Source organism: Phocoena phocoena, chromosome 2 (assembly GCF_963924675.1).
Source record: "Phocoena phocoena chromosome 2, mPhoPho1.1, whole genome shotgun sequence".
Classification (NCBI taxonomy): domain Eukaryota; kingdom Metazoa; phylum Chordata; class Mammalia; order Artiodactyla; family Phocoenidae; genus Phocoena; species Phocoena phocoena.
Window position 1 is genome coordinate 102,353,782 of NC_089220.1, and position 16,145 is coordinate 102,369,926.

Consider the following 16,145-nt stretch of genomic DNA (forward strand, 5'->3'; position numbering starts at 1 on the left):
GGGAAAGGGTTGGGCTACGAAAAAAAGAACTAGCTCCAAACGGGAGAAGCTCATGCAACAAGACCATTCCCTTCCTTCTCATCTCACTAGGGGCCCAGGAGGAAGGAAAAAGGGCAAGGGAGTATGTTAGAAAACTCATCCTATCCTCTCTCATTTAATTCAAGTCAAGAAAACACCTCCCACCTCTCTATTGGCCAGTGACCTCCACTTGGGGTCAAACAGAAGCATTTCCAATTCAGCAACCAAACTCATCAATACCTAATGTTCCTTCCAGAGGGCTTCACCTGCAGCTAATTAAATACTTAGCTCTAACTTCCAATTTACAGGAAATTGAAGGAATTAGAGTAATGAGACCATGAGGAAGCAAATGAACCAATCTAAAAGGTGTCTATAGGAAGAGCAGGTTGGTCTCTTGAATTAAGTCAACAGAAAAAAAAAATAATGGGACAGGGGAACTGTGGTAGGATTAAGAAAATGACTCATAACCAAATGCAGCCAGTGTTCCTTGATTTACATAAACTGGCAAGAAAGGACATGTCTGCCACAATCACAGAAATTTACAGAGAGACTGCTTATCTTTAGATGATATTAAGTTAGTATTAATTATTTAGTTGTGATAATGGTATTGGGGCTAAGTTAGAGAACGTTATTTTCTAGACATGCACAGAGAAACATTTAGAGGTAAGATGTCATGAAGTCTGTATCCTGAAACGCTTCAATGTTTTTGTTTTATAGTTTTGACTTTGGAGCCCTGTAATGATTTATACAATTATATAACAAAATTAAAATTAAAAAAATTTAAACTCCTAAAACCCAAAATGAAATAAATGAATCTAACCGTAGTTCAAGTTGGCATGTTAATGACACAGAAAAGAATTATTTTAAGGGACTTTAAAAACCCAATATTTTGACTGTACATCCTAAGGACCAGAAAGAACAAAAAAATTTTAAGTGAATTCAGTATTGCTACGAATAATGTTGGTATCGTCATCTTCAAGCATTAACAGAATTACTTTTTTTGCTTTATCCCATTATTTACTATGTAATATATATAATTTATGTATAAGTATATATATATATACTTATTTATTTATAGTTTTATGCACCTACACATTATAGAGCAAGTAACTGTAATAATGTCATCAGAAATCGAGGTTTTCAACGTAAGAAAAATGGGGATACAAATATAAAAACCAAAGAAGTAAAAACCCTATAATCTTAAAAATGAACTGGGGGATTTCCCTGGCAGTCCAGTGGTTAAGACTCTGCAATTCCACTGCAGGGGGCACAGGTTCGATCCCTGGTCTGGGAACCAAGATACCACATGCTGCGGGGCGAAAAAATTACAAAAAAAAAAAGGAACTGGACATGATCAGTACGAACTCATGTTTCATTTTTTTCTTAAAAAGTTCATATTCCTTGCCTTTGTCCTCCGAAAAGAATAAGAAGCACTGTTAACAGACAGCAGTGAGCACTCTTAGTGACTAGACTGATGGTCTCTAAATACTATTTCCCATTAAAATGAACCAGGGCTTTTTGATGAAATGGCTGGTTCCAAGGCTTGGCAGAAAAGGTACAAGATGAGCCTGGAACATCTTTTTCTTTTTTTTTTATCATCTTTATTGCAGTATAATTGCTTTACAGTGGTGTGTTAGTTTCTGCTATATAACAAACTGAGTGAGCTATACATATATATGTATATGTAGAGTGAGTCAGCTATATGTATACATATATCCCCATACGCCCTCGACTCTTGTGTCTCCCTCCCACCCCTCTAGGTGGCCACAAAGCACTGATCTGATCGTGCTGTGCTATGTGGCTGCTTCCCTCTAGCTATCTATTTTACATTTCGTAGTGTATATGTGTCCATGCCAATCTCTCACTTCGTCCCAGCCACTCTCTCACTTCGTCCCAGCTTACCCTTCCCCAACCCGTGTCCTCAAGTCCATTCTCTACGTGTGCCTTTATTCCTGTCCTGTCCCTAGGATCTTCAGAATCATTTTATTTTTCCTTAGATTCCATATATATGTGTTAGCATACGGTGTTTGTTTTTCTCTTTCTGACTTACTTCACTCTGTATGACAGACTCTAGATCCATCCACCTCACTACAAATAACTCAATTTCGTTTTTTTATGGCTGAGTAATATTCCATTATATACATGTGCCACGTCTTCTTTATCCATTCATCTGTCGATGGACACTTAAGTTGCTTCCATGTCCTGGCTATTGTAAACAGAGCTGCAATGAACATTGTGGTACATGATTCTTCTTGAATTATGGTTTTCTCAGGGTATATATGCCCAGGAGTGGGATTGCTGGGTCATGTGGTAGTTTTACTTTTAGTTTTTTAAGGAACCTCCATAACGTTCTCCATAGTGGCTGTATAAATTACATTCCCCCCCCAACGGTGCAAGAGGGTTCCCTTTTCTCCACACCCTCTCCAGCATTTATTGTTTGTAGATTTTTTGATGACTGCTGTGAGGTGATACTTCATTGTAGTTTTGATTTGCATTTCTCTAATGGTTAGTGATGTTGAGCATCCTTTCATGTGTTTGTTGGCAATCTGTGTATCTTCTTTGGAGAAATGTCTGTTTAGGTCTTCTGCCCATTTTTGGATTGGGCTGTTTGATTCATACTGAGCTGCATGAGCTGCTTGCATATTTTGGAGATTCATCCTTTGTCAGTTGCTTTGTTGGCAAATATTTTCCCCAATTCTGAGAGTTGTCTTTTCGTCTTGCTTATGGTTTCTTTTGCTGTGTAAAGCTTTTAAGTTTCACTAAGTCCCATTTGTTTATTTTTGTTTTTACTTCCATTTCTCTAGGAGTTGGGTCAAAAAAGATCTTGCTTTGATTTATGTCAGAGTGTTCTTCCTATGTTTTCCTCTAAGAGATTTATAGTGTCTGGCCTTACATTTAGGTCTCTAATCCATTTTGAGTTTATTTTTGTGTATGGTGTTAGGGAGTGTTCTAATTTCATTATTTTACATGTAGCTGCCCAGTTTTCCTAACACCACTTAATTGAAGAGGCTGTCTTTCCTCCACTGTATATTCTTGCCTACTTTATTAAAAATAAGGTGACCATATGTGCGTAGATTTATCTTTGGGCTTTCTATCCTGTTCTATTGATCTATATTTCTGTTTTTGTGCCAGTACCATACTGTCCTTTTTTTCTTTTTTTTGCGGTATGTGGGTCTCTCACTGTTGTGGCCTCTCCAGCCGCAGAGCACAGGTCCTGGACGCACAGGCCCAATGGCCATGGCTCATGGGCCCAGTCGCTCCGTGGCACGTGGGATCCTCCCGGACCAGGGCACAAACCCATGTCCCCTGCATCAGCAGGCGGACTCTCAACCACTGCGCCACCAGAGAAGCCCCATACTGTCTTGATTACTGTAGCTTTGTAGTATAGTCCGAACTCAGGGAGCCTGATTCCTCCAACTGTTTTTTTTCCTCAACATAGCTTTGACTATTTGGGGTCTTTTGTGTTTCCATACAGACTGTGAAATTTTTTGTTCTAGTTCTGTGAAAAATACCATTGGTGGTTTGATAGGGATTGTATTGAATCTGTAGACTGCTTTGGGTAGTATAGTCATTTTTACAATGTTGATTCTGCCAATCCAAGAACATGGTATATCTCTCTATCTGTCTGTATCGTCTTTAATTTCTTTTATCAGTGTCTTATAATTTTCTGCATACAGGTCTTTTGTCTCCTTAGGTAGGTTTATTCCTAGGTATTTTATTCTTTTTGTTGCAATGGTTAATGGGAGTGTTTCCTTAATTTCTCTTTCAGATTTTTCATCATTAGTGTACAGGAATGCCAGAGATTTCTGTGCATTAATTTTGTATCCTGCTACTTTACCAAATTCACTAATTAGTTCTAGTAGTTTTCTGGTAGCATCTTTAGGATTCTCTATGTATAGTATCATGTCATCTGCAAACAGTGACAGCTTTACTTCTTTTCCGATATGGATTCTTTTTATTTCTTTTTCTTCTCTGATTGCTGTACCTAAAACTTCCAAAACTATGTTGAATAACAGTGGTGAGAGTGGGCAACCTTGTCTTGCTCCTGATCTTTGTGGAAATGTTTTCCGTTTTTCACCATTGAGGATGATGTTGGCTGTGGGTTTGTCATATATGGCCTTTACTATGTTGAGCTAAGTCCCCTCTATGCCTGCTTTCTGGAGGGTTATCATAAATGGGTGTGGAATTTTGTTGAAAGCTTCTTCTGCATCTATTGAGATGATCATATGGTTTTTATCCTTCAATTTCTTAATATGGTGTATCACATTGATTGATTTACATATATTGAATTCTTGCATTCCTGGGATAAACCCCACTTGATCATGGTGTGTGATCCTTTTAATGTGCTGTTGGATTCTGTTTGTCAGTATTTTGTTGAAGATTTTTGCATCTATGTTTATCAGTGACATTGGCCTGTAGTTTTCTTTTGGGGGGACATCTTTGTCTGGTTTTGGTATGAGGGTGATGGTGGCCTCGTAGAATGAGTTTGGGAGTGTTCTTCCCTCTGCTATATTTTGGAAGAGTTTGAGAAGGGTAGGTGTTAGCTCCTCTCTAAATGTTAGAATTTGCCTGTGAAACCATCTGGTCCTGGGCTTTTGTTTGTTGGAAGATTTTTAATCACAATTTCAATTTCATTACTGGTGATTGGTCTGTTTATAGCTTCTATTTCTTCCTGGTTCAGTCTCGGAAGGTTGTGCTTTTCTAAGAACTTATCCATATCTTCCAGGTTGTCCATTTTATTGGCATATAGTTGCTTGTAAGTAATCACTCATGATCCTTTGTATTTCTGCAGTGTCAGTTGTTAACTTTCCTTTTTCATTTCTAATTCTATTGAGTCTTCTCCCTTTTCTTCTTGATGAGTCTGGCTAATGGTTTATCAATTTTGTTTATCTTCTCAAAGAACCAGCTTTTAGTTTTATCGATCCTTGCTATTGTTTCCTTCATTTCTTTTTCATTTATTTCTGATCTGATCTTTATGATTTCTTTCCTTCTGCTAACTTTGGGGGTTTTTTTGTTCTTATTTCTCTAATTGCTTTAGGTGTAAAGTCAGGTTGTTTATTTAAGATGTTTCTTGTTTCTTGAGGTAGGACTGTATTGCTATAAACTTCCCTCTTGAACTGCTTTTGCTGCATCCCAAAGGTTTTGGGTTGTCGTGTTTTCATTCTCATTTGTTTCTAGGTATTTTTTGATTTCCTCAGTGATCTCTTGGTTATTTAGTAGCGTACTGTTTAGCTTCCATGTGTTTGTATTTTTTACAGTGTTTTTCTAGTAATTGATATTTAGTCTCATAGCATTGTAGTAGGAAAAGATACTTGACACAATTTCAATTTTCTTAAATTTACCAAGGCTTGATTTGTGACCCAAGGTATGATCTATCCTGGAGAATGTTCCATGAGCACTTGACATGAAAGTGTATTCTGTTGTTTTTGGATGGAATGACCTACAAATATCAAGGAAGTCCCTCTTATTTAATGTCATTTAAAGCTTGTGTTTCCTTATTTATTTTCATTTTGGATGGTCTGTCCATTGGTGAAAGTGGGGTGTTCAAGTCCCCTACTATGATTGTGTTACTGTTAATTTCCCCTTTTATGGTTGTTAGCATTTGCCTTATGTACTGAGGTGCTCCTATGTTGGGTGCATAAATATTTACAATTGTTATATCTTCTTCTTGGATTGATCCCTTGATAATTATGTAGTGTCCTTCCTTGTCTCTTGTAATAGTCTTTATTTTAGTCTATTTTAACTGATATGAGAATTGCTAGTCCAGCTTTCCTTTGATTTCCATTTGCATGGAATATCTTTTTCCATCCCCTCACTTTCAGTCTGTATGTGTCCCTAGGTCTGAAGTGGGTCTCTTGTAGACAGCATATATATGGGACTTGTTTTTGTATCCATTCAGCCAGTCTATGTCTTTTGGTTGGAGCATTTAATCCATTTACATTTAAGGTAGTTATCGATATGTATGTTCCTATTACCATTTTCTTAATTGTTTTGGGTTTGTTATTGTAGGTCTTTCCCTTCTCTTGTGTTTCCTGCCTAGAGAAGTTCCTTTAGCATTTGTTGTAAAGCTGGTTTGGTGGTGCCAAATTCTCTTAGCTTTTGTTTGTCTGTAAAGGGTTTAATTTCTCCGTCGAATCTGAATGAGATCCTTGCTGGGTAATCTTGGTTGTAGGTTTTTCCCTTTCATAACTTTAAATATGTCCTGCCACTCCCTTCTGGCTTGCAGAGTTTCTGCTGAGAAATCAGCTGTTAACCATATGGGGATTCCCTTGTATGTTATTTGTTGCTTCTCCCTTGCTACTTTTAATATTTTTCTTTGTATTTAATTTTTGATAGTTTGATTATTATGTGTCTTGGCTTGTTTCTCCTTGGATTTATCCTGTATGGGACTCTCTGCACTTCCTGGACTTGATTATTTCCTTTCCCATATTAGGGAAGTTTTCAATTATAATCTCTTCAAATATTTTCTCAGACCCTTTCTTTTTCTCATCTTCTTCTGGGACCCCTATAATTAGAATGTTGGTGCGTTTAATGTTGTCCCAGAAGTCTCTGAGACTGTCCTCAATTCTTTTCATCCTTTTTTCTTTATTCTGCTCTGTGGTAGTTATTTCCACTATTTTATTGTCCAGGTCACTTATCCGTTCTTCTGCCTCAGTTATTCTGCTATTGATTCCTTCTAGAGAATTTTTAATTTCATTTATTGTGTTGTTCATCATTGTTTGTTTGCTCTTTAGTTCTTCTAGGTCCTTGTTAAATGTTTCTTGTGTTTTCTCCATTCTATTTCCGAGATTTTGGATCATTGTTACTATCATTACTCTGAAGTCTTTTTCAGGTAGACTGCCTATTTCCTCTTCATTTCTTTGGTCTGGTGGGTTTTTTCCTTGCTCCTTCATCTGCTGTGTATTTCTGTGTCTTCTCATTTTGCTTAACTTACTGTGTTTGGGGTCTCCTTTTCACAGGCTGCAGGTTTGTAGTTCCCTTTGTTTTTGGTGTCTTCTCCCAGTGGCTAAGGTTGGTTTAGTGGGTTGTGTAGGCTTCCTGGTGGAGGGGACTGGTGCCTGTGTTCTGGTGGATGAGGCTGGATCTTGTCTTTCTCGTGGGCAGGACCACATCCGGTGGTGTATTTTGGGGTGTTTGTGAAGTTATTATGATTTTAGGCAGCCTCTCTGCTAATGGGTGGGGTTGTGTTCCTGTCTTGCTAGTTGTTTGGCATAGGGTGTCCAGCACTGGAGCTTGCTGGTTGTTGAGTGGAGCTGAATCTTAGCATTGAGAAGGAGATCTGTGGGAGAGCTCTCACCGACTGATATTACAAGGGGCCAGGAGGTCTCTGGAGGACTGATGTCCTGAACTCGGCTCTCCCACCTCAGAGGCTCAGGCCTGACACCCGGCTGGAGCACCAAGACCCTGTTAGCCACAGGGCTTTTGGGAAGTCTGAGGTCTTCTGCCAGCGTTCAGTAGGTATTCTATAGGAGTTGTTCCACACGTAGACGTATTTTTGATGTATTTGTGGGGAGGAAGGTGATCTCCACATCTTACTCCTCTGCCATCTTGAAGGTCCTCCTGTTGCTCTACTTTTTATACTGTATTATTCACCTTTTATTTAGTTTTGTTTTTTGAACAAATTTTGAACTTGATATTTTTAGATAATTTAAAAGTCATTAACATATCTGCATTGCCCATTCCTATCACAATCACATACAGGTACCATCTGTACCTATAAAATGGAGTTATGTGTTTTTTAGCCCGATTTCCTTATCCCTGCCTTATAGGAACATATTTCCTTATAAATCTTGTATATTCCATATATAAGATATGAAAGGGTTTAATAAGGCTTCTTTGTAGATTTATTTCATCAATTTCTTATCTAAAGCTTCATTTATTTACTTTTCTTTGGGCACATTTCCCAATGGCAAACGTCCTAGGAACAACACACTTCATCAATACCCTGAGACAGCTTTAGCAGGTCCAGTCTCAGTCCTGTAGACGTTTCTGAAACCCAGGGTAAAAGTCACTTGCAGTGTTCAGGTAGGGATCCTTGCCATGGCAGCCAGGAAAAGGCCCTGACCTTTGACCTGGCCTCCATTCAGGCTCTCTTACTCCCTCCTGGCTGCCCTGCCCCACTCCTCGGCTGGAGCCTGGAACATCTTAAATAAGGAAACTATCAAAGACTACTGGAGTCATGTGAAAGGGTCAAAGAAGCCAATACAAAGGGCCTTCACTGGCCAAAGGTAGGACTATTTGAGCCTAAACGAAAACTGCAGTGTTGTTCAACAGGTAAGGTATTCAAAATCTGCCAGTGTAGAATGATACTGAAAACAAAAGCATTTTACTTTGCTGCTAGGGTATCAACTCATTGCTTGAAAAATTAGTAAATAAAGACAACAAATCAAGCTCTTTAATCTAATTTTCCCATATAGATTGTATTTTATGGTAAACAAATAAAAATTCTAACTAATAAATTAATGTAGAAGGGATCATAGAATCAGAAAATGATTCTTTTTCAACCGTCAAGTAAATGATGATTGTGAAATGAGAATTTATAATGGATTGACCCACTGGAAATCCGAACATCACACAAAGACAAACCAACAGGCATTAAGTGCACAGTATCAATAATGGAGCATTTTTTTGCCAAATAATTGAACCTGAACCTGATCAAGCTGTTAGATCTGTCAGTTTACAGGAATAGAGAGGACAGGGCAAAGTCACGGTATACAATTAGCTAACACCAGGCTACAGAAAATTCTGCAGGACAAACCTTTTTCTTTAACAAATAAATACTAAGAAAACAAAAAGAACAAGAGAGAAGTGTTAACGACAGACTTGAGAGACACACAACCAGGACAAAGTGTGAGCATTTGGAACCTAAATAAAAATGAATCAATTGTAGAAAAGAATTTATAAGACAGTCATGGAACTGGAACACTGATAATATTAGACAACACTGAAAGAATTATTCTTGTTTTTCTCAGGTGTGATAAGAATGATATTTTTGAGGTACACGCTAAATTATTGACAAATGAAATGATTTTCTCCCTAGGATTTGCTTTAAATAATCAAGTGGGGCAGGGTGGGAGGACTAGGTGAAACAGGATTGGCCACTATATTATTATATTGTACACTATTAATAGTTGTACAAGCTGGATGATAGATACACAGGTGTTTATTATAATTCTCTTTCTAATTTCGTGTTTGTAAATATCCATAAAACCTTTTTCTTTAATTTTCACTTTTGAAAAATGAAGGACTAAAAAATTAAGTAACTAAATAAGATGAACGCAAATATGACAAAATGTTAAAAACTGTCAAGTTCTAAGTGATGGAAATACAGACTCTTACATTTTCTGTATGTTTGAAAATGTTCGTAATGGTAAACAAAATTGTAAAAGCACTTCAATCCAGCAAAGACTCAGAGCTACGTCAGGTTACAAGGACTGTGAAATGTAGTGACAGACACCTAATGCTGGCATTGACCAGTAATGCCCTCAGAAAATTAAAAGCAAACGATAAAAAACCAAAAGTGTTCAAACTTGAACTACTGGACTGGCCAAAAAGTTCGTTCAGGATTTTCTGTGTTATGGAAAAACCCAAACGAACTTTCTGGCCAACCCAATATTAAATTATTAAGGAAAAAGAAGGACCTAGAGAAAAATACTCCAGCTGACAAAACAGTGACACATGCTTACTATACTTGCAACATAAAGTTTCTCCAATTCAGAGTAAAGCCACAATACAATCAAATGGGAGAGGAGGTGTCTTATGATTTTATTTCAAGGCCTGATGACAATCAGAGAAAGATCCAGCTAGAACCATGTGCCCTAAGGCCTTAATGCCTTAAGTGACAGGGGTATAAAAAGCAACCTCACAGAAGCTCAAACCTTTTATGAATTGGAGTTATAAAACAAACCAAGGCAAAGCTAACAGGCTGCTTGCTACTCGGATACATTAACCAGCCTCCGGAATGAGCAACTACTGCAAAAGCATTGCTCCGTGACAGAATCCTAAGTACAGCATGGTCTCATGTTCCCTGGACCTAAGAAGGCTCTTTTCCATACCTGATGATGACACACTGGTTCTCTCTGTCAATTATCATGTTTCTGTACATATTATCTGCAAGAGCATAGATATGTGGTGGGTTTTCATACTGTGCCTAGAAAAGAAAAAAAAAAACCAAAAAAACCATGGTCAGTTAGAGTAACACATTACATTTCTTTTCTTGGCCTTGGAAACGAATACACCACTGTATAGTTCCAGTCTTAAAGGTTGCATAATACAAGAATCAAAAACTTGCTAAGGTCATGAGGAGGTACACCTAAAACAATGAAGATGGAATTTGGAAGGACTCTTCTGTAGGCCTATGTGTGATTCAACCTTCAGACATAACCATTGTCTTCAGATACTCCGATACCACACCCTTCCACCCAGCACACCTCTGTAGACCACATCCCATTTCTAAGTGTTTCTGAAGACATTTGGGCAACAGGTCTTAAGAGGGCCTTACGAAAAACCTGGATCTGACTGGTACTAATTCAGAGTCTCTACAGTTTTTTTTTTTTTCTAAGAGGTAAGTTGAAGATCCTGGAACCCCACAGGAAATTAAGTGAGACTATATGAAAATAAGGAAAAACCTTAAAAACTTTCCATTAGAAGAAGGCAGGAGGTGTGGTTCTTTAAAGAGATGAACAGATTTGACCCGTTTGTCCCATCTCAATATGGAAAAACAAAAAATCCTACCACGCCAAGATAGCGGGTTTGTGCTTCAGTCTCATGGGATATCTTAGCTATGCATAAATATAAATCCACCAATAAATTCACCGCGTCAGGACGACTACAGCCCTGCTTTCTTCCGTTTCTTGGCACCACTTCCACCACTTCCTCAAAAATCACTAAAAAGAATAATACTTCATATGGTGGAAAGCTGGAGGAAGAACACGCCTTAAATTTAAGACTATCTACCATAAAAGAGTGAAAAGAAAGCCAAATCCAGAGGGAGAAGACATTCAGACGCTGTCTTGCCCTTCTCTGGTTCGCATCTCTAGAGTGGGGATAATAATGTCCATGGTACACATCTCACAAGGTAACCGAGATGAAGGATGGGAAAGTAATTAGAAAAGGTAAGTAAAACGCAGCGGTGAAGCAGAATTTACTTAATCCAGCTTTGAACCTTGTTACACAACAAGTTACTCCAGTGTAAGGGGCCTGGCCCAGAAACTGCCACTCACTGCAAGCTCTGGCGGATCAGAGTGGAGTGACAAGGGGTGAGAGACTGCTCGACACCTGCACAAATGGTAAGCACTGGTGTTTCCAGTGCCCACGCCTCCCCACATGTGAGCGGGGGGCTCAGAAAGGAAACTGCTCATGAGGGTCTAGCTTATTCCTGGGACTGATGGACTGAATAACTCTATACAGGGACAAAAATAATGTCATTCCTGCCTTCACCTCATAGTGAGAAGGGATGCGTAGATGGCACTGCAGGATAAGAGTCTTAAATTGTCTTCTTCCAGCCCAGACTGCTCCAATTATTATCTTTAATACCTCTTTGAAAACAGGGAAACAGGAAAAGAAAAGAGGATGAGGCACTTCTCTGGTGGTCCAGTGGTTAAGACTCCCAGCTTCCACTGCAGTGGGCACGGGTTCAATCCCTGGTTGGGGAACTAAGATCCTTCATGCTGTGCTGCATGGCCAGAAAAAAAAAAAAAAAAAAAGGATGGAAAATAGAAGGAAATGGAGTAGAGAGAAAGCTGTGAGCAGTGGAGGGAAAGGAGAGGGCGAGTCATTGCCCAATAAGGCTTCAAAGTCACTTAGCTAGTTATACTTGACCTCTGCACGTCACTTTTTAGTTTTCAAATTGGTTTCCCATCTATGGATTCATGGTATGTCTCAGCTACCGATGAGAATTATAGGGTAAGCATTTCCTCTACCTGATCTTCCCTTACCCTTGAAAGAAAGTCAGAGACCTGACTTCAACTCCCAGCTTCAACACTCAATATATTCAAGTACTTTACCTCTCTGAGCTCCAGTTTCCTCATCTGTGAAATGGGGATGAAGAGTAATCCATAGCCAGCATACAGGGCTGATTTATTATGGTTGCAAGTGTAACACAGTACCTGGCACTAAGTAAATACCAATTTTACAACATTCTGTTACCACTAGCAGTTAAAAATAAATATATTTTTAAAAATTTTAGGGCATTTCTTTAAAGAGAACTCTTCAAAAAGATGAATGGTCTGAAAGGGACTCACGTAGCAATGCTTCTCAGAGAAATGGGAAGAAACAATACGAATACACAGCACTTCCACCCACCCCGCTTTGGCTGTCATTGAGGATGCCAAGCCGGCTCCGTGCCTGCTGCCCCGAGGCCCTGCTGATCAGGGCGCCAGGGCAGGGCCCAGCCTCTACTGACAGTGTTTCCCTTGTGCTGGGCTTCCATAAAGGCAGCATTATCAAAGGTCTTTCGCGTGGCAGCCTCCTTCGGCTCCAGCTACCAGCACCATTCATCTGGCAACAACGGGGTGGGCTCTTGCTCTGGGTAAATTGCCTTCCACTTCAACTGATGAATTTGTGTGGGCTCCCTTTTGTTTGTTTTCCAGGGGTCAGGATTAATGAACGCTCTTGTGCTTCTGCTGGAAAGGAAAGAGGGAAGGAAAAAGATGCAGAGATGGGGAGGCCTGGGGAACTGATGAGCCACGGGATGAAATATATTAATTAGGATTATGGATTCTATTTTGATCACACAACTGAAATGGCTATGGAGCTGGGTATGAATAGAGATCAGGGTCACATTAATAAATGAAGTAATAAAAGACTCATTTTTCATGTTCCACTCATAGCCACAGCTTAAGTGATTTGCAGAGAAAAGTTCTCGTTGTCCTATTTATTTTATTTTTTTTACCGAGTAGTGTTTTTTTTTAGTCCTTAGAATTTTGTGACATATGTGGAAGGAGGAAGATGCCTGAAGCTGTAAGTCTTACATCCTGTTTAACTAATTTTGTATATAATGTTCCAATAATAATACTCCTATGCTTTTTTGAGCTGTACTCTAAAGAACAGCACATTATTAAAAATCTAACAATGTCACCTACTTGCATTTCCCCAATAAATAATTCATAATAAGAAAATGCAAATGTATTGCAAACTTCAATTGCCCATGCATCATAAAAGCCCCCAAACACTACAGTAATTTAAGTGGCATGTAACTTACCGCTCCTTGGTACATTTCAATTTCCTTTTCCCCAAAATATGGCATCTGCTTGAAAGGGTTGACTGAGATTAATACAGATCCTATATATGTCTGAGTTTAAATCCAGTTAAGGTCTATCATTAATCTTCATAGCTACACGTTTTTTGAATTAAGCAACCAGATGTTATCAAGAATTCATAATGATTGTCCCAAGGAAAAGCTCACGTTTGTCTTCTAAAAGATTACAAATAAAGCCAAAAGCAATTACCAACTAGCTAAGGTTTTGTTCTCCAGGAAGAGTAATTAACTTAATTACCAAAGTGTTACTAAAAGAAATCATTATTTTAAGTGAATTGAAGCACATTCTTTCAAGACTGATGACATGCACAGCCAGGAAAAAACGAAACAAATGATGAAGGAGTAAAAAGAGCAAATATTTTTTCCTTGGAAATTTCACGTCTCTTAGGTACACTAAAAACATATTCATTTACCTGTTTAACAAGTAGAGGGATATAAGATGAACTGAACAGTCCTGCTCTTTCTTTTTTAAATTTATTTTTGGCTGTGTTGGGTCTTTGTTGCTACACACGGGCTTTCTCTAGTTGTGGCGAACGGGGGCTACTCTTCGTTGCAGTGCGTGGGCTTATTGCGGTGGCTCCTCTTGCTGCAGAGCATGGGCTCTAGGCACGCGAGCTTCAGTAGTTGTGGCACGTGGGCTCAGTAGCTGTGGCTCGCGGTCTCTAGAGCGCAGGCTCAGTAGTTGTGGCGCACGGGCTTTACTGCTCCGGGGCATGTGGGATCTTCCCGGAGCAGGGAGCGAACCCATGTCCCCTGCATTGGCAGGCGGATTCTTAACCACTGCGCCACCAGGGAAGCCCCAGTCCTGCTCTTTCGAAGCTCTGGAGAACTGAGTTGTTTCCATAAGTGGTATTCAGAGCAGAAAATTACAAACCCACATAGATCAGGTTTAGGGAAGAAGGTTTTATTTCTGTGTGGGAAATCCCAGAAGGCCCCACAGAAGACAATGTGTTACATACGCCCCCAAAATGAAGTGTTATTATAACATACAAAATATTTCCATTTATCATTCAACAATCAACTGGTTTGAACTGGATGTCTACAACACGCCAGGCATTGTTACAGATGCAGAGATATAGCAGTGAACAAAATGGACAGAAGAGATAAAACTCCCCGCCTAGAGCCCGTGCTCCGCAACAAGAGAAGCCACCGCAATGAGAAACACGCGCACTGCTACAAAGGGTGGCCCCCACTCGCCGCAACTAGAGAAAACCCATGCGCAGCAACGAAGACCCAATGCAGCCAAAAATCAATAAATTAAAAAAAAAGAAAGAATGTAAAGCTATGAGATTTCCTCCTCCAGGGGTACATGTATATATTCATATATCAGGACCTGAGTGTCAAATAGAGCAGCACAGGGAATCTGGTCAGATTGCCTAGCTCCCCACACCCAGTTCTACTCTACTCTGACCTTGAGTCACATCTCTAAGTGCTGGTTATTGGACGATGGGGTAAATAGGACCTACTTGATAGGCTTGTTATGAGAATTAAATGAAACAGTATAAAATGCTCAGCACAGTGTTTGATATGTAGTAGAGGCAATGTCCTTAACTCATACACTTCACAATGCTCATTCTGTCACGCTAACATCTCTGAGATGCAGTGCTGGTGTTATTATTGAACGCAAATGAGCCAAGTGCCGAATGGATCCGATAATACTTAAAATTTAATATTTATACATGAAAGTGAGAATGGGGAGTGACTGGGTTGCAATTTTGCTTGCTTTTTCACTGAACAGAAAGATCTTCAGGATTGAAAGGGCTGAACATGAAACAGTAGCAGACAAGATGGGGTCCATTTTCACTGCACATCCAGATACACCCAGCACTGCTCTGGGGTCAGGCCATGGCACTAAGAGAAAATGCAGATGAGACAGTGAATCATAAGTGAAAATCACTACAGAGTCACAGAAGGGCCAAGAGCAAACATAGTTCCAAGTGCCAAAATCAGAGGAGGCCAACCACACGTTAGTGGCCTACTTTTATTTGAGGTAAAATTTAGAACAGATAAATTTATTGTTGGAATTATTAAGCAGGTCAGAAGTGTCCATAGTGTTACAGCCAAGACTCACTAAGTGTTGATGATAAAAACACTGATCGAACACATACGGGTATACATGGCACTAATCTAAGCTCCTAATGACAATCCTGTTACTATTTTTTTTTTTTTTTTTTTGCGGTACGCGGGCCTCTCACTGCTGTGGCCTCTCCCGTTGCGGAGCACAGGCTCCGGACGCGCAGGCTCAGCGGCCATGGCTCACGGGCCCAGCCGCCCCGTGGCATGTGGGAACTTCCCGGACCGGGGCACGAACCCGTGTCCCCTGCATCGGCAGGTGGACTCTCAACTACTGCGTCACCAGGGAAGTCCCCTGTTACTATTTTAATCCTATTTTACTAGGAGGAAACTGAGGCATAGAGAAATCTTCAACATTCAAGAAGTACAGCACTGCTACGACCATATTCATTTCAGAAGTAGATGTCTATGCCTACATCCACCCCCAGATAGGATCTTTCCATGGAGGATGGTGCTCCTTCCTTAGCTGTAAAGGGACTGCTGTGAATGTCCCCTGTCCTAGATAAACCAATCCCTGCACTCAGAGAATAAAGAGCTGCCAGAGGACCCAAGCCAAAGGAATCACCAACCCAACCTTGTTCCCCAATAAATAAATCTAGATTGGGTTGCATAAGAGCTCCTATAGGAACCAACATTTAAAAATATTTCTTTATTTATTTTTGGCTGTGTTGGGTCTTCATTGCTGCACGTGGGTTTTCTCTAGTTGCAGCGAGCATGGGCTCTAGGTGCACAGGCTTCAGTAGTTGTGGCTCACGGGCTCTAGAGCGCAGGCTCAGTAGTTGTGGCGCACGGGCTT

The 16,145-nt window shown here is 39.8% G+C and overlaps 1 protein-coding gene across 1 annotated transcript in view; it reads right to left on the reverse strand.

Annotated features, from left to right (window-relative positions):
- MYO1E (myosin IE) overlaps positions 1–16,145 on the reverse strand; it is a 148,985-nt gene that overhangs the window by 93,454 nt on the left and 39,386 nt on the right. The window contains exons 7-8 of the mRNA XM_065871735.1: positions 13,220–13,309; positions 10,074–10,168 (exon numbers count right to left, since the gene is read on the reverse strand). Coding sequence (XP_065727807.1) covers positions 10,074–10,168; positions 13,220–13,309 — 185 coding nt within the window. The remainder of the gene's footprint in view (positions 1–10,073; positions 10,169–13,219; positions 13,310–16,145) is intronic.